The sequence below is a fragment of the Sarcophilus harrisii genome, chromosome 4 (genome assembly GCF_902635505.1).
Source record: "Sarcophilus harrisii chromosome 4, mSarHar1.11, whole genome shotgun sequence".
NCBI classification, from domain to species: Eukaryota; Metazoa; Chordata; class Mammalia; order Dasyuromorphia; family Dasyuridae; genus Sarcophilus; species Sarcophilus harrisii.
The window spans coordinates 268,143,702-268,170,463 of NC_045429.1; the positions used below are offsets into that span (position 1 = coordinate 268,143,702).

The 26,762-nt window shown below is 44.1% G+C and overlaps 1 protein-coding gene across 4 annotated transcripts in view; it reads right to left on the minus strand.

Moving 5' to 3' along the window:
• Positions 1 to 3,618: 3,618 nt before the first annotated feature.
• SLC29A1 (solute carrier family 29 member 1 (Augustine blood group)) overlaps positions 3,619 to 26,762 on the minus strand; it is a 30,658-nt gene continuing 7,514 nt past the window's right edge. For 2 of the 4 annotated variants that reach the window (XM_031964768.1, XM_031964767.1), the window contains exons 2-14: positions 23,032 to 23,146; positions 21,611 to 21,692; positions 19,626 to 19,707; positions 16,911 to 17,107; positions 15,685 to 15,824; positions 14,059 to 14,193; positions 13,836 to 13,933; positions 12,643 to 12,721; positions 7,260 to 7,354; positions 6,822 to 6,930; positions 6,309 to 6,394; positions 5,376 to 5,578; positions 3,619 to 4,255 (exon numbers count right to left, since the gene is read on the minus strand). In XM_031964768.1, the coding sequence (XP_031820628.1) occupies positions 4,144 to 4,255; positions 5,376 to 5,578; positions 6,309 to 6,394; positions 6,822 to 6,930; positions 7,260 to 7,354; positions 12,643 to 12,721; positions 13,836 to 13,933; positions 14,059 to 14,193; positions 15,685 to 15,824; positions 16,911 to 17,107; positions 19,626 to 19,707; positions 21,611 to 21,639 (1,365 nt within the window). In that variant the 5' untranslated portion in view covers positions 21,640 to 21,692; positions 23,032 to 23,146 and the 3' untranslated portion in view covers positions 3,619 to 4,143. Of the gene's footprint in view, positions 4,256 to 5,375; positions 5,579 to 6,308; positions 6,395 to 6,821; positions 6,931 to 7,259; positions 7,355 to 12,642; positions 12,722 to 13,835; positions 13,934 to 14,058; positions 14,194 to 15,684; positions 15,825 to 16,910; positions 17,108 to 19,625; positions 19,708 to 21,610; positions 21,693 to 21,961; positions 22,049 to 23,031; positions 23,147 to 26,325; positions 26,345 to 26,762 lie in introns of those variants that run through there. The other 2 variants (XM_003769085.4, XM_031964769.1) reach the window with 2 other exon arrangements.

The window sequence follows — 26,762 nt, forward strand, 5'->3', positions numbered from 1 at the left end:
TTAGCTAGTCTTAACTCCAGGGTATCTGCATGGTGCCCTCTAGTGCCCATAAACTACAGCCGCATCTTGGCAGCCAAAGGATAGCACCCAGAATGTGTATATATGTCAGATCATACATGTCAGATTCCTTGCTGTCGTGGGGAGGAGAGAGAGGGAGAAAAAACTGGAATTCAAAACCTTTCTCAAAAAATAAACGTTGAAAATTATCTTTCTGTGTGATTGGAAAAAATAAAATATTTAAATATTTCTAGGGAAAAAAAAAACTTTCCAGAAGAGGAAAGTGAGGTTCTTGAAGCCTTTACTAAAGGACACACTGAATTAGTGTTGCAGAAATTTGCAATTAGCCTAAAGGGTAGCTTTAGATTATCCAGTTCCAAATCCAGAAATCCCCCTGCTAAGTGTATATCCCAAGGAAGTCAAAGAAAGAAAAAGTCCTACACAGCAACATATTTACAGTAGCATATTTTGTAGAAGCAAGGAACTAGGAACAAAGTAGATGAATCTCAACAGGCGAATGGCTAGGCAAGCTATGGTAGCGCCTGGGTAGAACAGAATATTACATCTCCGTAAGAACACTTACAATTCGGAGAAGCTTTGAAAGACTTAGGTGAACTGATGTAGGTTAAAGTCAGCAGAACCAGGAAAATTACATTAACAATAACTGCAGAGTGAATGAACCACAACACAATCACCAAATGTAATTACGATGACCAATCTTGGCCCCAGAGATAAGAAAACAGAGATGGGGAACTATGGATATGGAATTCTTTATACACCACCAGACTGTTTTTAATTTTGCTGAATTATCTTCCATTCTTTTATTTCTTTTTTAAATTCTTTTTCCTAAAGAAGAATGCTTCTCTGGGGAGAAGGGGAGAATCCAAGTATGGATTTAGAAATGAATAATGAATATAATATAAATGCCAAAGATATTCAGAACTAAAGAAATAGGGACTATAGAGAATTCTAAGAAACACAGGCAAGACAACTGATAAGAGTGATAAAAGAAAAACCAGGAAAACAATATACATAAGGATCACTATGAAAAAAGAACATAAAGACTGCAAACTGAAGTCCTCCAGAGAAAAGCTGAGAACAAGAATCTCTCTTACCTATACCATCAAGGTAGGGTAGTGTGGGCATAGAATATTGCATATACTGTCAGATGTGGAATTGATTATTTTTTATTAATTGCTCTTTTTTTCCTTTTTCTATTCTAAGGGATGGCATGACCAGCTACATTTCATTTAGTTCTAAGGGATGGCATGACAAAATTGGGCACTGGGGAAAGGTCCATTCAGAAATGAATGTAATATTAAAGGGAAAAGAAGAAAAAAAAATCCATCAAAATTAAAAGAAAAAAATGTGGCTGTTTTAGGGCTGGAATAATAACTCCTATCTTCTGACTATCAAGGGCCTAGACAAGAAAATACAAGAGCTCAGCTAGGTGGATCCTAAGGGAATAAATAGAAAAGCAGCTAAGGAAGTTAGGATATGGTGGCCATTATGGTTTTCTTCTGGGGCTGGGGCTTGTATTTCTGAGGAAGTGGAGTTTGGGCATTGAAGATGACTGCAGCCAGAGTTCATCTGGTATTCCAGATTTCTTCTCTACCTTTCTATTATCCCAAATCCCTTAAGTCGCTTTTCAAATCTCAACTTCAAGAAACTTTTTAGAACTGGTAAGAAGAAATAAATGATGGCTTTCTTCTTTAATCTCCCCTGTCTGACTATAATTAACTCTAGGGATCCAGGATCTGCCGCATAGCACTCATTCTACATTTTAAAAGGCAATCGCAGAGAAAAATGGATTTTAAGTGGTCAAGTCCTATGCAAATGCAACAGGAGCCTTCAGTTAGATAAATAAACCATCAGGATGGCTATGCTCAGAACAGAGGGGAGAGGCACAATCTCCTTGAGTCATTCCCTGAACTTTGAAATTAGGGCCAGCAAAAATATTTCCGTCTTAGGTATTTTTTCCCCACTGTGTGTGTATGACCTGTATATTTGTGTCTGCAGTGTGTCTGGGAGCCCACCCAAGGGCAGGGCCTGCCTGTGTCCCTCTGCCACTCACTCTCTGTGATACAGAAACTTTGGAAGATGGATGGCAATACTTTGCTGAACTTTGCCAGGACCTTTTCATTCCCCTTTTGTGGAGGGGAAGAAAAGGGACTAAGTTCAAGGAAACTCAAGAGACTTGAGCCCCCCAGGTTGTCCATCTACAGTCACTCCTCTGATACCTAAATCTTCGCCCCCGCCCCAACTCTTCCTTCCCAACACAAGCCTGTTGGGGTATGGGAAAGGGTCCAAGGCTGGACCCTAGGGCGCCAAGCTGGCTAGCCCCCTCATTCTGGGGAGACACAGGCCCCCTTGTTCTCCAGGAAGTGCAGCAGAAGTGTGAGCTGAGGTGCCAAGGATGGATGCCAAACTTTTGGAGGCCTGAGCCCAGCCTCTGACTCCTTCAGTACAGGAATCGTAGGAGTTCAGCCAGGAGCTGGGGGGTCTGGGAGCCTGCCTGGAGTTCGTTCACCTCTGGGGCACTGGGTGGGGGATGATGATAGAGAAGGAGGGAAAAATAAGAGGTATTCCTCTGAGTTTTGTAGACAGATATTTCAGATGACGATATTTCTCATAGAAAAATGTCAGAGCTCATCTGACAGGCAGATAAAAGAAATATTCTGGACTTGAGATTAGAAGGAATTAAGGTATCACTGAAAAAGGCAAAAGGAGGTTCTTTATACTTTTTTAGAGGCAGCATGGCTTGTGGCAGGAATAGGGCATTGGACTGAAAAGACGTGTTCAAATCTCACCTCAGAATCTTATTGTGTGACCTTGGCAAATCACTTCCATTTTCATGTCCCTCAAGTTTCCTCATCTGTAAAAGGAGGGACTTGGAAACTCAACGGTATTTAAGATTCCTTCTGGTTCCAGAGTTGTGTCATTATTGTTGTTTTTCAGTCATGTCTAACTCCTTGTGACCCCATTTGGGGTTTTCTTGGCAGAGATATTGGAGTGATTTGCCATTTCCTTCTCAGCACATTTTAAAAAAGGAAATTGAAGCAGAGCAAAGTGACTTGACCAGTGTTACACAGCATACTAATGTTTGAGATTTGAACACAGCAAGATGAGCCTTTGTGACTCCAGGCCTGGGCCCTGTACCCACTGCACCACCCAGCTGTCCTCAGAGCTAGATGCTATGGCCTTGCTATCTCTCCAAGATTCCCTGAAGGGAATGGGCAGTCTAAAGCCTGGAAATATCTAGCCTAGAGTAAAAACAGAGGAGAGCCTGGTGCTTTAAGTCTGTCCTTCCCCTGCTTGTACCATCTGGGAACACTTCAATTACAGTGCTAGGAGGGGAGACCAACTCCGTCTGTCCCTGTCATTTAACAGAGGAGAATTCAGAGGAAAGAGAAGGCAGGTCTATAGCTTTAAGTCCAGACTAAAATATAACACACTACACTGGATTTCCTGTTCTCCCTTTAGTACTCCTCTATTGTCCCCCTCCCCACCATGATCATCTAGGAACACCTTTTCCTCCCATGCTCACCTAAATGACAACAGGCCCACCCAGTCCTCTCCCTTTCCCCCACCCACCTCCCATAGAATGGAGTTGATAAACACTGAGCAAAAAAAAATCCTGAATGATTTATTGGATGCCTTCAAGGGCACCTGGTTTCTGTCTTGAGTATAAAAAAAAAGGCAATAAATGGCACTGTACACAAGACATTATGTGAAAGGCTGAGGATAAAGAAAGTGCTGGGGTTGGATGGATGGAAAAACATGGTCAGAAAAAATGACCCTAAAGCAATGCTTCATCTCATCCACTGGACCCTGACACTGGATATAGACATACAGAGGGATGGACATGGGGATGGACAGACACACACACAGAGCTGCAGGGGGATAAACACTGTTTTGTCCATAGATGGGTTCCATCGGCCGGTCAGTCAGTCAAATACTGCAGAAAGCTAATGATCTCTCTGTGCTGTCCTCTGAGATCCCTTCTCCAGGACAAGAGAGCTCTAGCTATTTGGCTCCCAGTGTCCAAAGGAGTTCTGCTCTTCTGCCTCCAGCACAGGGAGTGAGAAAAGAGAGCTCAGCAGTGGGTCAGGTGGGCAGGGAGGGTGGCTGGAAGATTCTAAGTGGTCACACTATAGCCCGGAACACGAAGGACAATAAGGCACCCAGGGCCAGGCCCAGGGAGAGGAAGAAGGCCATGATTGCACCTGCAGTCTCCGCCTCTGAAGGGCTCACTTTCCTGGGGGTAGATGGGACAAAAGGCAAGGTCATCTCAAGACTCCTGCACCTGCCTCCAGGACCTCCTCCCCTGCCCCAGAAAAATTCTGTAACCCACCCCCCCCAAGGCTTCATGTCATCCAGCTTTCAAACCTCTGATACTTATTTTGATTGACTCATTTTTTAAATTTCTCAATTTAGAATTGGAAAGGCCCATCTAGTTTAATCTTCCTTTATCAGAAGAGAGAACCATGGCCCAGAGGAATAAAAAGCAACTTGCCCATGGTAATTATCAGAGGTGAGATCTGAGTAGAGGTCCTTGGAACTGCAAATCCAGTTTTCCAAAAATTCATGGTCTCTCCCAGATTCAGGATGATTGTGTCCTGGCCCCCTTAGCTTAGAGCACTCTTCCCATAGCTCTTCCTCAGAGTAACCCCTTTTACTCCAGCATACACACACACACACCCCTCCCAACTTGGTCCCCAGCTAGCTCTGGCTCATAGAACTTCTCCCCTCCAACCCAGCCCCAGCATCCCCTGCGGCCTCTGCTGCTCTAGTCTCCATTGTTCTTCCCTCTTCCCTGGGAAACCTTCTCCTAGAGATTCTACCACCCCCAGTCTTCTTCTCTAAGCCCAGGCTGTACGCAGGGCGCGGGATACCCCACTCACCTGAAACTGCACCCTGAACATCACAGCAAATAAACTACCCTTCCCAGAATCCCGAGCTGGAAGTCGGGTTACTTCCTGCCTTTAGCAACCAGAACAGCTGACAGTCTAGGAAAATGAATGCTGAGGATGCCGGTGGGCCAGAGGGCAGGATGGAGCCGGGCACTCCCACTGGCAGAGGCTGATGGCCACTGGCGGCACTTCCCAGGCTCAGACTTTGTTCCTCCTTATCTCCCTCTATTTTGACCTTGGCCCTAGATACAGCTAATCCTAGGCGGAGGAGGCCATCTCCCTCCAATGAGAAGGGGCTCTCCTTTTTCTCTGCTTTTGTCCCCGCCTCCATCCTGCCCGACTCAGAACTCCCATGGGCAGGGTGTGGAGGACAGCGACTTGTGAAGACCCACTGGCCAGCGGGCCTCCCGGATCCAGCGGCCAGAGCCTGCCCTCCCTCGCACCTTCCCGGGCCTGCCCACTCACTTGGGGCCGAAGCACATGCAGAGGCTGGCGAGGTAGCCGTTGGAGAAGGCGAAGAATATCATGAAGACAATAAACCAGGCGTCATGGTGGAAGATGACGGGCAGGTTATTCCTCGGCTGAACGTTGCACAGCATCATTAGGGGCACAAACACGACTCTCGCCACCACCAGGGCAGGAACCTTCCATTGGCTCTCTTGTTTCGGCTGTGGAGGAAGGCCCTTAAGTCTTGCTGCCTGCCCAGGAGAGGGGAGTCCTCTCCCAAGGGAGGGTCCCCAACTCAGGGACCCTGCATTTACCACTCACTCATTCATTTATTCCACATTTATGAACATTAAGTTCCTAGGTTGGAGGCGAAAAGATAAAACTATTCCTGCCCTCTAAAAGCTGACTTTCTATTGAGGTGAAAATAACACAGACCTAATGAGCAAATATGGAATAAGTGGGGGAATGGGGCACTAAGCAGAAATAGAATTGAGGAATTAGGGCAGGCTTGCTGCAGGAGAAAGCAGCTGAGCTGAGCCTTGAAGGAAACTAAGGCTTCTAAATGTCAGAGATGAAGCAGGGGAATAGTCCAGATATGAGGAGCATATGCCATATGCCATATAGCATATGCCATAAAGTGGTCCCTGGCTTACTAACCACCCACCGGCAAGGACAAGTGATCACATGTGTGTACAGATCACACACTCTCTCTCTCTCTCTCTCTCACACACACACACACTATTCTGGGCCATAAGCTTCTAGTCCAGGAAGTTGGACCAGAAACCCCAAACCCTCGCCCCACCCACCACACATTCCTGGCTGGCCAGTTTTGAAGCAGGAGGGGGCAGCTTTAGATCCCCTTCCCATAAATAGCTACATGTTTTATTTACTGTTCCATCCTCAAACAAAATCCTACTCTACAACATCTCCACCCCCACAAGCCCTACTTACCCACATGTATACTGTCGTGAGGCTCCGGCCAGCCCAGTCAAAGACATTGAAAATGAAGAAGCAGGAGACAGGAATGAAATACTTGTCTGGAAGCGAGATGGTGAAAAAGTTTGAAATTAGGGAAAAGTACAGGGTAGGAGACCCAAAGCAGGGAGGGGTGGGATAAAGAGGCAGGACACAAGTTCTAGTCTTGACTCTGTCGATCTCTGCACTGTCCTAAGCTCACTGTTTCACCATCTGTACAATACTCCCTGCTTCTTACTTTTAGGGAGCTGATAGGAGAATAAAAAGATGGGAACAGGGAGCTAAGGGTTAGGGATACCCTCCTGACCCACCCCACCCCAAGTCATTAACCAAAACAAGCAGGTTTCCCAGTTCCCTATTTTTTCAAAAGATTCCCAAATCCTAGTGAAAGCTTTTTTATTTTTTTAAACCTCCTTCTGGGATTCCATTTCCTCCCCCTCCAATTCCACACCCAGTCCTTCCCTCCCCACCCTGCCCTCCAGCTCTCACTCCAGTCACTGGTCCCTGCAATGGTGGACTGGACCTCAGCGGTCACAGAAGGGAACACGCCGATGGTGATGGTGAAGACAAAGCAGACAGACAATGCCAGAACCCAGATCTGGGAATCGGAAGAAAAGGGGATGATTTCGTCCAGAGGGCACTGGGGCAGGTGAAGGGATGGATGGAGGGCTGGTGGTTCAGTCTCATTTTTGGACGTGTGGTGGGCAAGGAGGGGGATGGGGCTGGAGTGATGAGGACAAGGGGAAGAGAAATGAATGGAAATCTCTCTTCTGGACCCAGTCATCAATTACAAAAGGTCAAAAATGGGGAAAGTCATAGATTGAAAATGAGGGGGAGAGAAGAAAAGAGTCAAGGCCAAGGGGATAGTGGGGATAGGGAAGGATAGGCTACGGAGGCAGAAGACCCAGGCCTTGGATCCCTGTCTACCTTTTTGAGGATAGCTATGATGGAAGTTTTCTCATAGGAAGTAGTCTGTGGGCTGGGCTTTGATATCCCTCCTGCAGTCTTGGTAGAGTTCTCTCCTGGGAAAAAGATAAGATAAATATAAGGTCCTGAATTAGGAGAAAAATAAACTTATTCTCTTTTATAGTGTTATATAATCATAGATTTAGAGCTGGAAGGGAATTCTGAGGCCCTCTAGTCCAATTCCCAGCCCCCCAACCCACTCATTTTATAAATTAGGAAACTGAAGCTCAGGAATCTTTCCCAAAGTAACACAGATATTAAGTGGAATTTGAACTCATCATGCGACTCCAGCCAAGTGTTCTTTCCACTGTCTGGAATGATCTCCCAAGTGGAGCCTACTTCTCAGACCTTACCCCTACCCTGTGCCATCAGCAAGATTTCAGGTCATTGGGTAGAGAGAACCTGAGATGGTCCCTAAAAGACAACCAATTCATCGTCCCACTTGATACTAACCTCCATGTTCTCAGCTATTCCCTAGAACCTCAGCTACCAACCATCACTTAAGACACTGAAATTACCTCTTGCTTCCTCTAGGCTCCCCTCTTTAATTTCCTACTAGAGATATTTCCCTATAAAACACTTGGAGAGGGAGCTCACTATGGTGAAGAGATAGCAGGGCCTAGGTCAAGAAGTCTGAGATCTTCCCTGTGACAAATACTGGCTTTGGCTATGGGTTAATCACTTATCCTCTAGGCCAGTCCTCTAAGATTATAGTCATTGTAGTATAGTTATTGATCTTAATTAGCAAAGGGAAGTTCCTCAATAAGGAATTTTCCTATTAAAATGACATGAAATTGCAGGCCTAGACCTTCTACCACCAAATGCCCTTCATATACACGTGTGAAGTAAAACTAGAGTACCAGAGTATTTTACTCAACCTCCCCTTATTCCTTCCCCCTCTACTCTAGTCAGAAGTCTCTTTAGTGTCCTACAAATATACTATACTTCTACTCCTCTTTGGGAAAGAGGAAAGAGAATAGGACTTGGAGTCAAAGGACTCTATGGTCTATTGGAGAGAATGCTGAACTTGGACCCACAAAGAACAGAGTTTAAATGGACTCACAAAGACCAGAATTCAAATCCCACCTCAGCTATTACTAGCTGTGTAACTCCAAACAAATTATCACCTTCTACATCCCTTCAAGCTCTAAAGTCTTTGATATGTGACATAACTGGTGACATAACAAAAAGGTCATAATAAAGCATAATGATAATAAATGATTATTGATTGATAATACTGAAAGCACTAAAAGATGCATGATATCCAAATCAAGTAAACAAACATTTAAATGCCTACTATGGCACTATGCAAAGCCTTAAGGATATAAAGACTCCCCATTCCCCCACCTCAATTTCTGCCCTTGAGAAGTTCCTAATCAAATGGGAGTTAACATGCAAGTAATTATCTAAAAATCAGCTACAGATAACATAAACTGGATATAATTGGAGATAATCACACAGGCAAGGCACCAAGGGCTGTCTAAAGTTTTCAAAAGGCTTCTTTTTTGGAAAAGGTAGGATTTTGATTGAGACTTGAAGTAGCCAAAAGGATCTGGAAGGGAAATCACCCTTTGAGCCATCTCCAACTTTACCATCGTCATCGTGGTTCTCATCATGGAATTGGGGAGGAAGACAGAGACACAAAGAAAGCCCAAGAACCAACTCCTGTCATTTCAGGGTTCACAGTCCAATGTCCAAAACAAAGAGATGAAGATGACAATTTTCTTCCTTTGGCCAGTCCATCTCTAGAGTACCAAGTTCGATTCCAGGCAATGTATTTTAAGAAAGATAAGAAAAGGTAGAATGTATCCAGGAGAAGATGGTTGAGAGGAAATAACATATTTTTGAGAGATTAATCAACCAAGATGACAGATGACAGAAGAGAGCTATATCCAAGGATGCAAAGAGCTAGACTTGTTCTGTTTGAACTCGAAGGGCAGGAACTAAAAGCAATGGATGGAAGAAGTCACACAAAGTCAGTTTTGAATCTGATGTCAGGAAAAGCCTCCTGATAATCTGAGCTATTCGAAAATGAAATGGGAGACTCAGGACCATTCGGTAGATGAGGATTTCTTAGGTCATCTATCTAGTGCTCAATTTTCAGATGTGAGAACAGGGTAAAAAGTGGAGGAGCTGGATTAACTACCGATTGAGGTCCCTGCTAATTCTTGAGTTCCTTGCTTTTGTGAATTTGGGGAAATCCCTTCTTTCTGAGCTTCTGTTTCCCTCCAGAAGTAAATCAAAGACAGTAGCACTACTCAAGAGGAAGTGTTACTTAGTGCAGAGGTGTCAAACTTTCAGGACCTCAGCAAAATTCCTGAATGAGCCAGAACCAGATGAAAATGTAACTGATAAATATTTTAACACAATAAAATGAAAAAATACAATACAAAACAGATAATGTTAATTGGTAATTTCTCTTAAGTGAATGATCAGGTTTCTATCTGAGTTGACTCCATTAGTCCTTAGCAGATAAAGGGCCAACTTTCACTGAAGTTAAGAAGACCTATTTACATCTGCTCTATAAAAGCTGTATGATGTTTGGCAAGTTCCTTTATTCTCTTCATGCCTCAAGTGAATCATCACTAAGACAGTAATTTTCAAAGCAAGAATGGATTTGCTTTTGGTAGAGGAAATTCCTCACCAGGAAAACCGTTGGAATCATAGCTTCAGTTAAAAAAAAAAAATCTTACCTACTTTTCACTGTGGTGTGAGGAAATCATCCTTCTGAACTTTAAAATGCTACACATTGTGGCATCGAGTATGTCTGGGTCCCTCCCCCAACCCCATGATTCCAATGGATGCTTCTTTGGCCCCTTTCAGCCATCTCCAACTCCACTATGATTATGGTTCTCATCACAGATAGCTTTGACAAGAGATGCTAGCTGAGGAGACATCCGAGATCTGAAGAGATCCTAAAGAAGGGTGTGATTGTGCAGGCATCGGGTAAAGAAGCCCATCCTGGCCTTGGGGGGTTGCTCCACGGGGACTATATTCTCTTCTACCTTTGAGGTCTACACTTTGTAAGGGAGTCTGTGATGGATGGGCGAGGAGCTCCTGTTCCACATTTCAGCAGCTGGCAAATCCTACCTGGATCTCATTCACTCCTGCTGAATGTGGGTTCAGCAGTTGGACAGGTTTTACAGGGACTTCATATACCATATTCAGCAGCTGGGCAGGTCCTATTGAGGGAAGCTGCCATTGGTCTTGTCTTCCTGCCCAACCAGGACATCACCTACGGGCACCTGATGCTGAATAATGTGATGCTGGACACAGATGGATACATCAAGATCATGGATTTGTTTTTTTGGATGGACAAGAACATCATCAACTCCAGAAACACGATCTGGACCTTCTGTGGGACCTCAGACTATGTTGTCCCTGAGATTATCACGGAAGTAGGTGAACTAGTGGTCTTTTGGAGTCCTGCAGGAGATGCTGGTGGGATGGCCTCCGTTTGATGTTTCAAGCCATACAAACAAGATGTCACTTACCTACACATGTCCCAAGAGATGGGAGCCATGTGCAAAGGGCTCCTCACTAAACACTCAGGGAAGCATATGGACTCTGGACCCTAGGGGGACTATCCACGGAGTGATCGGCATAGTACCTATCGAGGCTGGAGACTGCACTTCTCTTTGAGGTAGCAACCTCCCAGTTGCCAAATCCTGGCCAACACTGACCAGGCTGATTTCTAGGGCTTTATTCATGTTTTGTACTTTCTGATAACTGAATTCTCCAATCCTGGGACTGATGCCATCCTGTAAGCAACACCCAGGTCCTTCTGCTGCTTTCCCCCCCTCCCTCAGAAGCAGTTCTCAGATTTTCATATTCTCTCCCCACCTGAGATTTGTATTCTTCATATTCTGCCTTATTCTATTCTACCTTTCTAATTCTAGTTCCCCATCAATATTCTAGTATACCTACCCTTATTGCCCTGAGCCTAAAACTTACTTTCAAACCAAGGTCCTGTGGGAGGCAGGGATAGTCAAAGATGATCCCCCCACCTAGGACCCAGCTCCAGATCTACTCAAGTCTTTCCTGCTCCTCCTTTGGTGTTCCCCTCAGTCAGTGTTCTACAGCTTTCCCTCCACCTGATCCCTGCTTTAACTGTCTGCTGCCATATGTGACTCAAGTCTCAGCTTTTATAGCTCTGAATTCCCCTCTCTGGGCCCTTAAGTCCTCACTCATTCACAGTCCCCATATCTGTCTGCCCATCCCTATTACTCAGGGTTTTTCAATAAAATAGAAAAATAAATAAAATACTACATAAGTATTATTTATAATTTATGCCTCTCCTCATTCAATTTCTTTAGCTCATGCCTCCCTCCCTCCCTCCCTCCCTCCCTCCTTCCTTCCTTCCTCCAAATAAACCCTACCAATCTTTCAAGTTCAACCTATTCCCAGAGGCCTTAGACAATACAACCACAAACATCTGTGAGGAGTCCCATTTTCTTTCTTTAAAAAGTTTCATTTACAAAGAGAGCCCTGCTAAGGGAGAACCAGGGCATGCGCAGAATTTAGACAACACAAGATCCCTGCCCTGATGAAGATTACAGTCTAGCACATGTACGCAAAGCACTGTCCCACACACTTTTATGTGATGAGCCCACACTAGAGAGAGCTGCGTGAGTTTCTGAGTAAGGAGAATACTTTAATCCAAGGAAGACTTTTGTAGGAAAAAGCATCCAAGTTTGAGCCTTACAAGATGGTTTTTTTCTAGACCTTTTTTCTAAAGACTCCTTGTATGGACAGTCAGAATCTTGCAATTTTCAACATATAACTGTTTTTCCCCCAAGTTATTTTGCATAAATGTATTCCCAGGTATGATAAGTTTCTCAAGGGCAGGGATCATGTCATACATTTTCCTCATAGCACCTAGCCCAGAAACCATCTCTTGAGTTTTTTTAATTCTTCCTTTGTTTTTAAGCTTGGGCCTCCCTAACTATAGGTTTAGCAGCCACTCACAGGCCTGACTCACCTGCTGTGTGCTGCTGTTTCAGACATGGTCTGATTTGTTCTCTCTTGGGACAATTTCCCACCACCACACTCTGCACACTCCCTAAGGGCTTGCCATATTGGTAGAGCATTTATGGCAGACACAGACTGGCTTTTGCCCTGTTGTCGCTCAGTATTCAAGCTAATCTAGCTGCTTCAGTCTCTTCTGGGAGCAGAGAATACAGCCATATTTTGTATTTCTTCTGTGATCACCTAGCCCAGAGACTATATATTTTTTTTTCTGTATCATTCACAGCACCTAGCAAATAAAAAAATCCCTTTTTTCTCCTTTGGGTATGTATTCTCTCAGAGTATCCTCCCTCCCACTCCTCTGGGACCCAGGTACCTCTTCGTATCAAATCCATTTTGGTTTCTCGCTCCCCATGAAGCCCCATCTTCGCTTGCTGGTAATATTGGTAGAATTTCTGGCAGGGAGAAAGAGAAGGAGACCTCAGACTGAGATTTTTCTCCCCAATTTCTAACTCTCCAATCATCTACTTTTAGGATTACAGATCTAGGACTGTGCTCTAATACAACCCCCTTATTTTGTTTTATGTTTCTAGGGAAAGAAGGGAATAAGTTTGTTTGTTTGTTTGTTTTTACATGTAAGAGCACTGAGAAATGACTGACCAACATGCACTCTGTCCTTTCCAAAGTTTGGAGGAGCTGGAATAGTAATACACAGGAGAGGGCAGCATCACCATAAGTGTCCTTGTACCCCAGGGGCAGTGGTGGAAGGAGGACAAACATACTGTTCTTTTCCGAAAATACCAAGGTAGGGAAAGGTCTTTGGGATCATTTGTCTGCTGGCAGACATTCCCTTAGGGCAGCTGATTACTTTGAGAGGAAGGACATAGTGCAGAGGTGTCAAACTCACAGCCCAAACTAGAAGAAAATATAACTGAAAAATGTTTAATGAAATAAATAATCAATATAGATAATATTAATTTGTGGCTTTCTAAGCCAGGATTGTGCAGCTAATACAGGTCTTCTTTCTATTTAAGTTTGATTATCACTGGTTTAGAAGCAGAATGGTACTAAAGGGGGAGGATTGTATATAGGGTTTTTTTTCAGGGGAGGAGGAGAAGTACAGTTCTTAGAAGAAATAGGGAGCGTAGGCAGCTCTATCCCCATATTTTATAGCCAGCATTGGGTCTGAAGTCGGGATAATCTGAGTTTAAATCAAGGCTCATATTCTTAGTGGCTGTGTGATGCTAAGCAAGTTACTTAACTTCTATTTGCCTCATTTTCCCCATCTGTAAAATGGGGATAATAGTAATACCTATCTCCCAGAGTTATTGTGAAGATAATATTTGAAAGCCTTAAAAATACTACATAGAAGTTAGCTATTTATTTTTATTGTTATACTACTTACTACTACAAATCAAGAAACTGATACACACAGAGAGAAGTGATTGATTTAAGTGGCAGAGTCAGTATTTCAAACCTAGGTGGCCAGATACCAAACCCAGCTTCCAAACCACACTGTCACTATTGTTTAGGATCCCCCAAAGGACTGACTCCTTCCCTTTATCTTACCAGGCGAGGCAGGAGCAAGTAGCACAAGATAGAAAGGACAATGACTCCACAGGCAGTAATGAAGTATCCAAAAGCACTTTCCTCCAGTTGTGAACCACCTAGGGAGGTAGAGTAAAAAAGAGAAAAATGATCCCTGCGGAGCCTCCACCCCCAACCCGTCCCCTAAACCCACTTCCCCTCCCCTTCACTTCTAGGGAGTCACAAAGAGGTGGAAAGAACTTACTGGCAATGGCGCAGATCATGGCCAGCGCAGCAAAGGTTCCAGCCAGGCCTTGGCCACTCATGATGGGAGCTGTGTAGCTGGCGGGCAGCAGGCCAGCCAGGCCAAACATGCTGCCCTGGAGAATGGCTCCAAATGCTAAGGAGAACACAAGAAAGGCAGGGAAAGGCATGGAAAGAAGTCCCTCTGATGAGATAAGAGGAAGACTGCAAGCTCTCTGAGGGCAGGGACAGCCTTTCTTTTCCCAGTGTTAGCATAGAGCCTAGCAGACAGTGACGACCTAGTAAATATTTGATGAATTGAACTGAATAGTGGAGAGGGGACCAGGGAAAGGCAAATAAATTCAGAAGGGGGTCACAAAGGGTAGTGAAAGACTGAAGGACACAGAGAAAGCCCCTGGTGACCCCATAACTATTCTGTGGAAACACAAAGAAAGCCACTGGTCACCCCATAACTATTCTGTGGAGGACACAGAGAAAGCCCCTATCACCCCATAACTATTCTGTGGAGGACACAAAGAAAGCCCCTGGTGACCCCATAACTATTCTGTGGAGGATACAGAGAAAGCCCCTGGTCACCCCATAACTATTCTCTCCAGGAGGAAACCCAAGCAAACATTTCTCCCTTTCCCACCAGGCAGCACTCCCTGTAATCTCCATCATGTCTTGAGAACCCGGAATCCTGCCTTTCCTACTATGGTCCTTCAATATTCTTTTTGAATACAGTCTTCTCCAGTCTTTCCTTATAAAATGTAAAACCTTGTCTTTTTTTTTTTTTGCACATATTTGCAAAGCCAGCACTTAGGACAATACACAGTAAACAATAAATGATTACTGACTGCTTCTCAGAGTCTGGAAATCTAAGGCGGCATCAATTCAAATAATTGGGAAAATGAAGATATACTGTGGGAAGGGCAGATATGTGGGTGGATGAATGGAAGGCCCAGCCCAAAGTTAGAAAGATAATAGAGTTCAAATCTGCCTTCAGACACGTACTAGTAGTGTGACCCTAAACCAGTCACTTAATGTGGTTTGCTACATTTCCTCATTCCTATAAAATGAGCTGGAAAAGAACATAGCAAACCACTTCACTATCTTTACCAAGAAAATCCCAAATGGGGTGTGAAACAACTCAATAACAAATAGTAAGGACTAAGGAAAAAATGGCTCCTTTTCCCAAGATCCACTTTGCAAAGAGAAGTGCTGTGGATTCAGGTCTAGAGATTCCAGGGAGTTTTTACTTCATCTTGCATGGACCCAAGTTTCCATACCACTTCTAATAAGAAGTATTAAGTATTATAAGTGCACCTCCACACAGTGCACTTCCCACCAAACCCTCTCCAGCTCCCCTTTTGTGTATCTTTTTACATTAGAATATAAGCTCCTTTGAGGGCAGAAACTCTTTTGCTAGATAAGATTATATTCCCAGGGCTTAGCGTTGTAATCCCTTTATAAATGTTCTACAATGCTTATCTCTATATGGAATAGCAAATGGATAGGGAAGAAATATTAACCAATGAGGTAGGGAGGAAAAACTAAGCTAAGAAAGTGTCCATTGGCTCTCTGTCAACTCCCTAGGTTCCCCAGCCTGCTCTCTTCTCCCCAAACCCTCCCCACCCAGAGAACTCACAGTTGATGATAACAATCTTGATCATGGTGAGAACGAAGAAGGGCAGGGGATCAAGGTTTACTTTTACCAGAATAGCTGTCAAGGCAAACATCAGCAAGATGGCCACCAGACTGCCCAAGATCCGCAGGGCCTGGGGGATCCTGCAGAAGGAAAAAGGAGGATCAACGTTTCCTCTCTCTAAAGCTGAGATGGGAAATTATAGGTCCTCAGGGTCACATGGTGGTGGTGGTGGTGGTGGGGGGGGGGTATTGAGCAGGGAAGAAGGGGATGAAAAGAATTCAAGATAAGCAGGAAAGAAATGTGTGGTGGAGAGTGGGCAAGAAATAAATTCAAAGGATTTCAAACTAAAGGGACCACTTGGAAATCACTAAGCAGGTCAAAAATATCTACAATGTTTGATTCTTGATTTCCCCCTTACTGAAAATAGGAATAAAGTAACTTATATCATAGGGTTCTTATAAAGATGAAATGAGATAATGTAGGCAGGACACTGTAAACCTTAAACCATTATCAAAGGGAAATGATTCCAATTCCCTCATTTTACTTAGAAAAAAAATTATTGATATACAGTCATTCCTTCCACATCTTGGGGGTTAAGGGCACAATGCCCCAGAGATCTGGAAAATCTGTGTAAAAATTTTTGGCTTTCCTTTCATACCAGAGAAGAAGCCTGAATTATTATATTATTAAATGATACTATCCCCCCATTTATTAGATTAAATGTAGTATCCAATACTACACATGCATTTGAATTTCTAAACTTTTTTGGTCATTTGTTGGCCTTTGCGTGTTCTCTGAGGCTTCCGAGATACTCCCAACAAATTCCCATTTAATTGTTGATGTCAAGTCAAAATAAATTAATGGGGGAAAGTCATGATGTGGAAGATATAACTGTAATTTGTCTTTATTTCATAATCATTTCTGAGAAGAAAAATTTTCTAAGCCCCTTCTGAGACTGAATCTTCTCTTGCTATAAAATGAAACAACTGAGCAAAAACATCCAACACATGGGAGAAAAAACACATCATTTTGCCCTAGAAGTTTCCCACCTCTTTGCCATCCCACAGAAAACCAAAAAGGTGATGATGGCTGTCAGAAGGAAGGCCTGGACCAAAATCTCAGAGCTGCTCTTTGACGTTGGTGAGCTTGAGCGGGTGCTTTTCCACTTCTGAAGCAAGGAGTTAGGGCAGAGGGAAAGGCAATGAATCATAGAAGGGTTCAATTACCTCTGATGCAGGAAGGAGTTGAGACAGGTGAAGACCAGGAGGGGAAGCATAGCACATAAGGTCATGACATTGTTGAAAATGGAATCCAGGAAACTAGATGCCTGTGGGGGTGGAGATGTGCTACCCAGGAGGTTCCCGTTTTCCTCCAACAAAGAAACTGAATTATTCTGGGGTGGGCCCAAGCGGCTTTTGAAGTACTGAGGAGAGAGGTGGACAGTGAAGAATATTCAACAGGTATTAGAGGATTCACATGCACATAGACTCAATAGCAAACCTAAGCCTATTCACAAGTGACTGAAAGCAGAAGCAGATGAGAATTAGGCTATCTTGTAGTAAGCTAGACAATAGTAAGATTTGCAAAAATATGTTAAAAAAAAAAAAAAGTAACTCCACTAATTTTTTTGCTAGCTCTTTTAAAAATATGTAATATTTTTATTTGCCCAGTTACATATAAAACAATTTCTTACATTTGTTCTTTCCCTTCCTTCTTATCCTCACCTCTCTTTAAGAAGGCACATGTGAAGCTATGCAAAACATTACCATGAAAGTCATGTTGGTTTATTAATTTTTAAAGGAAAAAAAAGCTACTTTGGTCCCAAGGCCCTTTTGAAAACTACTAAGTTATAAAAGAAGAAGGAAACTATTAGTAGAAAGAGTATTAGATTTGGAATCAGAAGAAGACCCAGACACAAAATCCTGGGTCTACCACTTCCTAGCTAGGTGACCCCTAATCACGTCCTCTGTGAGCCTCAGCTTCCTCACGTCTAAAATGGAGAGACTGCTTGAATTATGTATGATTCCCTGGATATGTCTTCATTCACCTGCATTGTTATTTCTTTCACAAGTACAGATTATAATCCACCCCTGTCTTTTTGGTTCTGGTTCCTGCCTTCCCAGAAATCCTTCTTAGATGATCCACCCAACAGGCAGGGGAGGCCTTCCTCCTGGTTAACATGGAAGTCTAGTTCATTTCTCCTTTTAGTGAGCTTTGAGCAGAGATCCCACAAATATAGGGTACCAAGAGTTGACATTTGGTTTTTTGCTTTTTTCCCCCCATGCAAAACCTATTTCCATATTAGCTATGTTGCCAAACAAACAAACAAACAAAGAGCACAATTTAACAAATCTAGCAGTCTAGACAGATAGTGAGGTGATTTATAGAGCAAGAAGCTGAGTCAGGAGGACTTGGATTCCAGTCCCACCCTCTGACACAGAGGCTGTGTAACCTGGGGGTAAGTGACTTCCAAGCTCCTAGCCAGCTCCTTATAAATGAGTTACTGGATCAGCAAGGGAGGTTCCTATAACCAATGAATCACGGGTGGAGTTAAAAAAAAATTGTACAGAAATTATAAAACTGAACATCTCCTCTCCTAATCTCTCCAGAGGCAGAAACAAGGCCACATGAAGCCCTGTTGTATTTTTTTTTATTTGCTGCAGAGAAAGAGAGAACTGGAATTAGTCACATTTTTAGATGAGGAGACTTGCCCCAGGTCAGAAAGAAGTGGGATTCAAATTTGTCTTCCAGACTTCAAAACTAATATTCTATTTGGTCTTTGGCTGTAGCTAATGTAGCTGGTAATGAGCCTTCTGGTGGGGGAGGTGAGCTGGTCACTGGACAAAAAGTCCACTTCATCACCTGGATTGAACTCAAATCAGCTTTTTCCAAGTCACTAGAGCATGTCGGAGTTGCAAGAAACTAGGGGTCACCACATCAGCATGAATTTCAGAGGTCTTAATGATGGCTACACATAAACTTACTTCCTCAATCACAGAAATATGACATGGAAAACACCTTAAAGAGATCATCTAGGCCAGAAGCTCTTAATTTTTTACCTGTTAAGGACCCGATGGCAATCAGTGAATTCTATCCTATCTTCTTGGGACAATGTTTTTTGTTTGTTTGTTTGTTTTGTTTTGTTTTTTAAATGCATAAAATGCATTTAAATACATAGGATTGCAAAAAAAAAAAAAAAAAAAAAAAGTATTGAAACAGTTACTGATATATATATATATATATATATATCAGTATTTATTTAATTAAATAGCATTTATTTAAATAAATGCAAAGAACCCAGGTTAAGAAACTCTGATCCAAGGGGTAGCTAGGTAATTCCAGTCCTGGAATCAGGAGAACCTGAGTTCAAATATGACCTCAGACACTTAGCTGTGGGATCCTAGGCAAGTCACTTAATCTTAACTGTTTCCCCTGCCCATTCCCTCCCTCCCCCCAAGGAATCTCTGATCTAGTTTAATTCACTAATTTTCAGAGAAGGAAACCAAGTCTCTGAGATATTGCTCAAGTCAAGACTAGAACTCATTAGAATAATTGTAAAACAAACATTGTTTGCTGTCTATGGGAGGGGTAGGAAGGAGAGAAAAAAATTTGGAATACAAGGTTTTGCATAGGTGAATGTTGAAAACTATCTTCGAATGTATTTGTAAAAATAAAAGCTATTAAAAAAAAAAGACTAGAACTCAAATTGCCACATTTCTGTGTCCAGGGTAATTTCTACTGCTCAGCAACACTGCCTCTTCCTTCTCCTATCCCAGTGGATAGGAGCACCCTCCTTCTTCCAGGATGGCCATGTTACCCAGCCACATCCTCAAATCACCTCCTCCAAGTGCCTTACTGAACACTGACTTCCCATGGTGCCCCTGGAGAAGGTGCCCACCCCCTTGTCCCCTGCCCCAGCTTTCCCCTCTCCTATGTCTCACCATGGTGGCAGTCATAAAGAAATTCCATGGCAGTAGGGTGCCCAGGCCCAGCATGAAGAAGATAAGCCATACGGCTTTGTACCTGGAGGAAGAAAAAAGAGATGGGATGGCTGAGAGGGATGTCTCTGGACCCTACCCCGTCCTCATTTTACCCTCAGCTCCCTCCAGTCTATTGAGAGTGATCAGACTCTTCCCTTGGCTTTGTCTCCTCTCCAGATGATCCCTTCCCAAGGAAAGGGGCCATGTGGAAAGCCCTTCCTGTCTTCTGTGGATTGGGATAAACATGAAAGAGAAATAAAGACTGAGCCTTTCCCACCCCCCATGGACAAGGAGAGAGATAAAGAGAGATAACGAGGGAAGCCTTCCTGGTTCCCTTAGAGGGGAATAAAGACAGAGATAATGGTTGGAAAAGTGCTCGGAGCTTTTGTGAGGAGTCCAATGGGAAAACAGAGCACTTGATCTCGGTATTTTCAGGAAGGTAAACACCTAAATGTACTCAGCCTATCACCTGTACTTCTTGCCTGCCCAGATTCTCTCTGCCTGGTTACAGAAAGCTGGGAGATAACGTATTAAATCCAGGGAAAGACAAGTTTCATCCAAGGGACCGACACAGGCTGACACTATATCTGGGCCTTGGTTCCCAGCCCCCACTGGCCCATAGGGACCTTAAAGGCTGGGAACTCCAGTTCTATCCCATACAGTTCGACAGAAAAAGAAAAGGAGGAGGATGGGGGAGAGAGGAGCAAGAAAACAAAATACACAGCAAATAACCCTCCTTCCTCTTTCAGCTGGAAATGATTATGCTGCTGCCTATGGGGGGTAGGAGGGAAGGGGAATATCTACGGTTCCCTACAAAAGATGTAAAATTAGGGAAACCAAGCTCCCTGGTGCTTCTGCCTAGACTTTGCAGGAAAGGGTGGGTGGGAGAAATGAGTTCGGGAGGTCAGGGTGTGGGTTTGCCTTCTGTTCCACCCAGAACCAGCTCTGTTGGTCAGACTGTCCGGGGGGACCAGGGAGTTGGGCAATAGGATGTTACCAGGTTAAATATGGTTAACAGTCAAGGTTTTCCTGGTCTGTGGAGGAAAGGGCTATTCTCCAACTCACATTAGGGCTGCAATACTCCCACCCCCATATCAACCACTGTCTGGGACAGGCTGAACCACAGGGGTAGGGTTGGGATCATGGCTAGAACTCCAAGAGGAAAAAGTCTGAGTTGTTTCCTAACCAAAAGGCAGGGAGGCTGGACTTGGAAACCAAGAGGGCCAAGCAGGATGATGGGGTGAGAAAGAATGATGGGTCCCCGATGATCCATGGGATGCCAGAGGAAAGAGGGATCCCCCAAAGGGTGAGCAGAGAATGACCAGAGATGGAGCAGGGGGCACAGGCATAAAAGGGGCAGGGGGATAAAGTGGGGTAGGAAATTTGATTAGGAAGTCTAGAGATAAGGCAGGGAGGCAATAAGAAATGGCGATAAAGGAAAGAGTGAATAAAGATAGAGGGAAGGGGAACGAGAATCCAGAAAGAGGAAAGAGGGAAGACAAACAACTGGGAGGGAGGTTATCTAAGAAAGAGGTCCCAGAGAGTCACGAAGGGTGGTGGTGGTGGTGGTAGCAGTGAGAAAGTTTTCCAGATGTGCTGGCAGGGGGAGAAATGGGAGCTGCCAAATATCCTTCCCCACTGGGGGAGGCCGAAAGCCAAGGGAGGCTGGCTGAGGGGAGCCAGCAGCAGGCTGGAAACTGTGACGGAATGGGGAGAGGCCCAGGCCATTCCACATGCCTGTCACCCACTGCCCAAACGCCCAGTAAACAGCTCAGATGGTGGATTTCTTCCTCGTCCGCTGGTCTGGGCTCAAATGACTCACAGGTGTCCAGCAGGAAGAGCCCGTGGACAGCGGGGGCCCTGGGAGCCCCGTCACCAGCCCTTCTCCAGCTCTCCCTGCCCCCGCCCCCACCCCCATCGGAAACCTTCTCAGGAGTCCCCCATACTTGTCCTGTGGCTTGTGAGCGGTCGTCATGGCAGTGCAGCCCTTGGATTCACGCGGCTTCCAGCTCTGTCAGTCTGAGGGTCCTTGGAGGGACAGAACAGGCGTAAATCCCCGCCACTCCAGACCCTTCCTTCTCCCACAGAGACCAAGCACTAGATTGACTCCCAACTTCACTGTTTTTTGTCGGAGTTGTCCCTGTCTGACCCCTTCCCCACTTCCCAAAGGGTCCCTAGTTTGCCCGACCTACTTCCCCTTCAAAAGGAACCCTGTCCTGGGAACAGCTGAGCCAGCCACCGAAGGAAACAGTCGCGGGAGCTCGCCCCCCCACCTCCTCCCCAAGCTGTGGCAATACCTGGTTCCCCGCCACTGCCTCCGCTATTTTTATCCAGCTCTGGAGCAGTCTGTAGCCGGGAAACGGGAGGGGAGGAAGCAGAAGGGAGGGGGTAATTGGAAGGGAAAGAGAAAGAAGCGACAGGCGAGAAAGGAGGCTGGAAGGACAAGAGACCAGGGAGATAGGTCCCTATCTCGTGGGGAGGAGGTGGGGAGAAAGCAAGATAAAGAAGACCCAATGGAGAGATAACATGGGAGGGAAGGAGTCAGAAGGAAGCTACAAAACAGACCGAGAAGCTAAAGGACAAAGAAGGTCGAAAAGACAACAGCCACACAATTCTCTTCTCAGAGGGACTTGGCCCCCACCCCCAAAGATCCTATCTCCTGGGCCTGGGAGGGAGGGGGTGCTAAGAGGGTCTTACTTCTAGACTGAGGCTTCCATTAGCCCCTGTCCTTCTCACTCAGTTCCCAGTTAAATTTCTGTGATTCCTAGCCTAATTTTCTAACACTGTTCTGTTCTCTCCCCCACCCTCAGGGTTTTGTTTCTCCCCATTCCAGAAATTTCCTCCAAATTCAAATACTTGAATACATTTCACACATCTCAGGATTATCTTGGCCTCCAAATTTTTATTTTATCTCGCTGACCTGCCCTCAGAAAGCCTTTAAAAAAAAACAGACTTTCCCCACCCCCACCTGGCCAGAGCTGCTCTCTCAGTTCCTTACTGAGTCAGGCCCCTCTCCCCTTCCTCTTTCTACCATGGCCCTAAGAGGTGAAGGGGAAGAAGAGTAGCAAGTGGGGAAAGGGGAACTGTCACAGCTTTCTAGATCCTAAAAGGTCTCTCTCTGCTTTAGAGCTCGCCTTTCCCTCCCCCAACTTGGAATGGACCCGGGATGAACAGGTGGCAGCAGGGGGCATGGACCCATTCGTCGGCTGCTGGAGAAACGAGGGAAACACAGTGCTTGGCCATGCATGCAAAGGCCTGTCCCAATCATGAGGTCAGGTTCCGAGGTCTGGATCAGCTTGTCCTGGGGGAAAGAATCCTACCTCCTCTTCCACCCCCACCCCAACACAGCCCCAGGCTGGGTACACACCTGGGGTCGGAGCCTGGGATCCAGCAGCCTTCTTCTCCCTTCTAGACGAGCCCGAACACAAGGTATCTGTGTCCAAAGAAAGGCTTTCTCAGCTGGGTCAGTGCAGACTCTTAGCCTAATATGGGAAAGGGAAGGAGAAACAAGTTAGAGGCCCCTTTCTTGGAAGACTAGGTGTGCAGAAGAGATAATGGAACAAATACTCTTTGGTTCTCCTCAGGAGAGATAAGGACTTTTGCAGCAACACAAATAGGGTGTCAAGAAACAACAGCCAAACCTTTTCTTCAAACGACTTACATTCAGTTAGCCAATAATCATTAAGGACTTATTATATACTAGGAACTGTTGCATGGAAAGTGGGTAGCGACGGATCTTGAGTTTGGAATTAGATAATCTGACATTGTATCCCACCTCCTGGCAGTTTTTGGTTGTACAACTCCATGTAATAAATCACTTAAAACTTGTACTTCACATCTGCCCATATAACCAGATGTCCCTAAACTCCAGTGGCTCCCCATTACCTCAAGCTGCTGTTGTTCAGCTGTGTCTGATTCTTGGTGACCATATGGACTAGAATGTCCACAAAGTTACTGTAGTGGTTTGGGATTTCCTTCTCTAGTGGATTGAGTAGCCCATGTTCACATAGCTGAGGCTGAATTTGAATTCTGGTTCTCCCGACTCCAGACCCAGGGCTCTATCCACTGAGATACCTCAAGAATCAAATATAAATTCCTTTCTCCCTGGCATTTGAAGCTCTTCATAACTTGGTCCCTTGTTACCTCTCCAGTATACTCCCCATTACTCACTCCCCATACACTCTCCAGTACTTTCTGGTTCTTCTATCTTTTGCCTCCTTACCTTTGCACTAGCTGTCTCCCACACCTGGTATGCAGCCCCTGCTCATTTCTCAGAGCATTTAATTTCCTCTGAAACTTGAGCATTTCTTCTATACCAAACCTTTCTGATCTCTCTGATGCCTAATGCCTCTGTCCCTTTCCAAATTACTTTGTAGTTATTTCTGTACATATTCTCTATATATGAAATTTGTCCATAGTCTTTGCCTCTTCTCCCCATCTCCCCACTCTTAGGATTAGTTGACTGTTGTCCTTCATACTCAGAGGGGACCAAAATGACATCACTATATCCAGGTTAATGTATGGTGTGTCCACTCTAAGATACCACTACACACCTGTCAGATTGGCTAAGATGACAGGAAAAAACAATGATGATTGTTGGAGGGGATGTGGGAAAACTGGGACATTGATTCATTGTTGGTGGAGTTGTGAACGAATCCAACCATTTTGGAGAGTAGTTTGGAACTATGCTCAAAAAGTTATCAAACTGTGCATACCCTTTGATCCAGCAGTGTTACTACTGGGATTATATCCCAAAGAGATTATAAAGAAGGGAAAGGCACCTGTATGTGCACGAATGTTTGTGGCAGCCCTTTTTGTAGTGGCTAAAAACTGGAAACTGAGTGGATGTCCATCAGTTGGAGAATGGCTGAATAAATTGGGGTATATGAATATTATGGAATATTACTGTTCTGTAAGAAATGACCAACAGGATGATTTCAGAAAGGCCTGGAGAGACTTACACGAACTGATGCTGAGTGAAATGAGCAGGACCAGGAGATCATTATATACTTCAACAACAATACTATATGATGACCAGTTGTGATGGACCAGGCCATCCTCAGCAACGAGATCAACCAAATCATTTCTAATGGAGCAGTAATGAACTGAACTAGCTATGCCCAGAAAAAGAACTCTGGGAGATAACTAAAAACCATTACATTGAATTCCCAATCCCTATATTTATGCCCACCTGCATTTTTGATTTCCTTCCCAAGCTAATTGTACAATATTTCAGAGTCTGATTCTTTTTATACAGCAAAATAACAGTTTGGTCATGTATACTTATTGTGTATCTAATTTATATTTTAATATATTTAACATCTACTGGTCATCCTGCCATCTGGGGGAGGGGGTGGGGGGTAAGAGGTGAAAAATTGGAACAAGAGGTTTGGCAGTTGTTAATGCTGTAAAGTTACCCATGCATATAACCTGTAAATAAAAGGCTATTAAATAAAAAAAAAAATAATGTATGCTGTGTCCAACTGTGGCCACCAGACCAATGTGAGGTCATAAATCTCCACCATTGTGGTCAGGCACAAGGAATCCATACAAATATTTGGGACGGGGAGGTCTAAATGTGAACATTTCCTGTTTCAATGCTGCTTTTCTTATAGAGCACAGCACTTTCTCTGTCTCTGAAGAACTCATTATCAATTATCAGTTGTGAGACATGAGAAACACTGGCCCAGGACCTGTAGACTATAAAGTCCTTCAGATCAGGGCTTGAAGAGCTTGGTCATTATCATCATATTGCAATTTTTTTTTTGTTAATATTGGGTCTTTTCAGTTGTGCCTGGCCCTATTTCAGGTTTTCTTGGCAGAAATTCTGCAGTGATTTGCCATTTCCTTCTCCAGCTCATTTTGCAGATGAGGAAACTGAGGTACACAGGATCAGTACAGCTGGTATCTGAGGCCAGATCTGCATTGCCTAAGTCCAAGTGCAGCACTCTACCCACTGTGCCATCTAGCTGCCCCGTTATCCTATTTTAGGCTGTGGAGAAACTGGCCAGCGCTCAGAGAAGGACAATTAGACAATTAGAAAAGCCTTGAGCTCATGCCAGGGTTTAATACATGCCTGGTGCATAAACAGGTGTTTTAATAAAGGGCTCACTGACTGATCAGGAAAATGAAGATAACCCTTGTACCACCTGTCAAACAGGGCCTGTGGTTAGAAAAGTGCTTTTTGCAAACTCAAGCACTAAAAATGTGTACTGTTGCTTAGCTTCTTCCCCTGGACCTCCTGCTAATTTCCCTGAACCACCCCCCATACATCCTGGCCAGTCAGTTTCCTCATCTATAAGATTCCATTTCATAAGCATTTATGAAGTTTATACAATTTACAAGAATAAGAGGGAGGCCAATGAGGATGATGAAGGGCTCCCGGGACATGTCAGTCACTAACTGAAGGAAACAGGAATATTTTAACCAGAAAAAAAGAAGACTTAGGGCTCTTATATAGAAGAGGGAATGAACAGATTTGTACTTGTGTGTTCTCTGAACTGCAACGGAGCTTTAGACTATATTCATCACCCATAGGGAAAAAAAAGGTCCTTTTTGTTGCCTGGAAAATATACAAGGGGGCAGCTAGATGGTGCAATGAATAGAGCACCAGCCGTGGAATCAGAAGTACCTAAATTTAAATCCAGTCTCAGATACTTACTAGCTGTGTGATCCTGGGCAAATTATTTAAACCCTATTACCTAAAAAAGAAAGAAAGGAAAAAAGGGAAGAAAATATGTACAGTAAATTTAAGGAATGAAATAAAAAAACCAATTTTGTATCATTTTTAATCTTAATAAATCCTAATAAAATAAAAATAAATAATTTTAACACTAAAAAAAAAAAAAAAAAAAAAGGGAATGGATTTGTTCTTTCTGACTCCCAGAGATCAGAACCAGGAACAATGATTGTAAAATTAGAAAGAAACACATTTTTAGGCTTGAGATAAGGAAAAGTTTCAGGGAGTCATATACTAGTAAAATGGGCTGCTTCTCTGGAGATCTAAAGCTAACGCAAAATGACTATTTGTTGAAGAAGTTTTAGAGGGGATTCCTGCTCAGGTCTAGTGTGGACTAGATGTTCAACTGGCTCTCACTC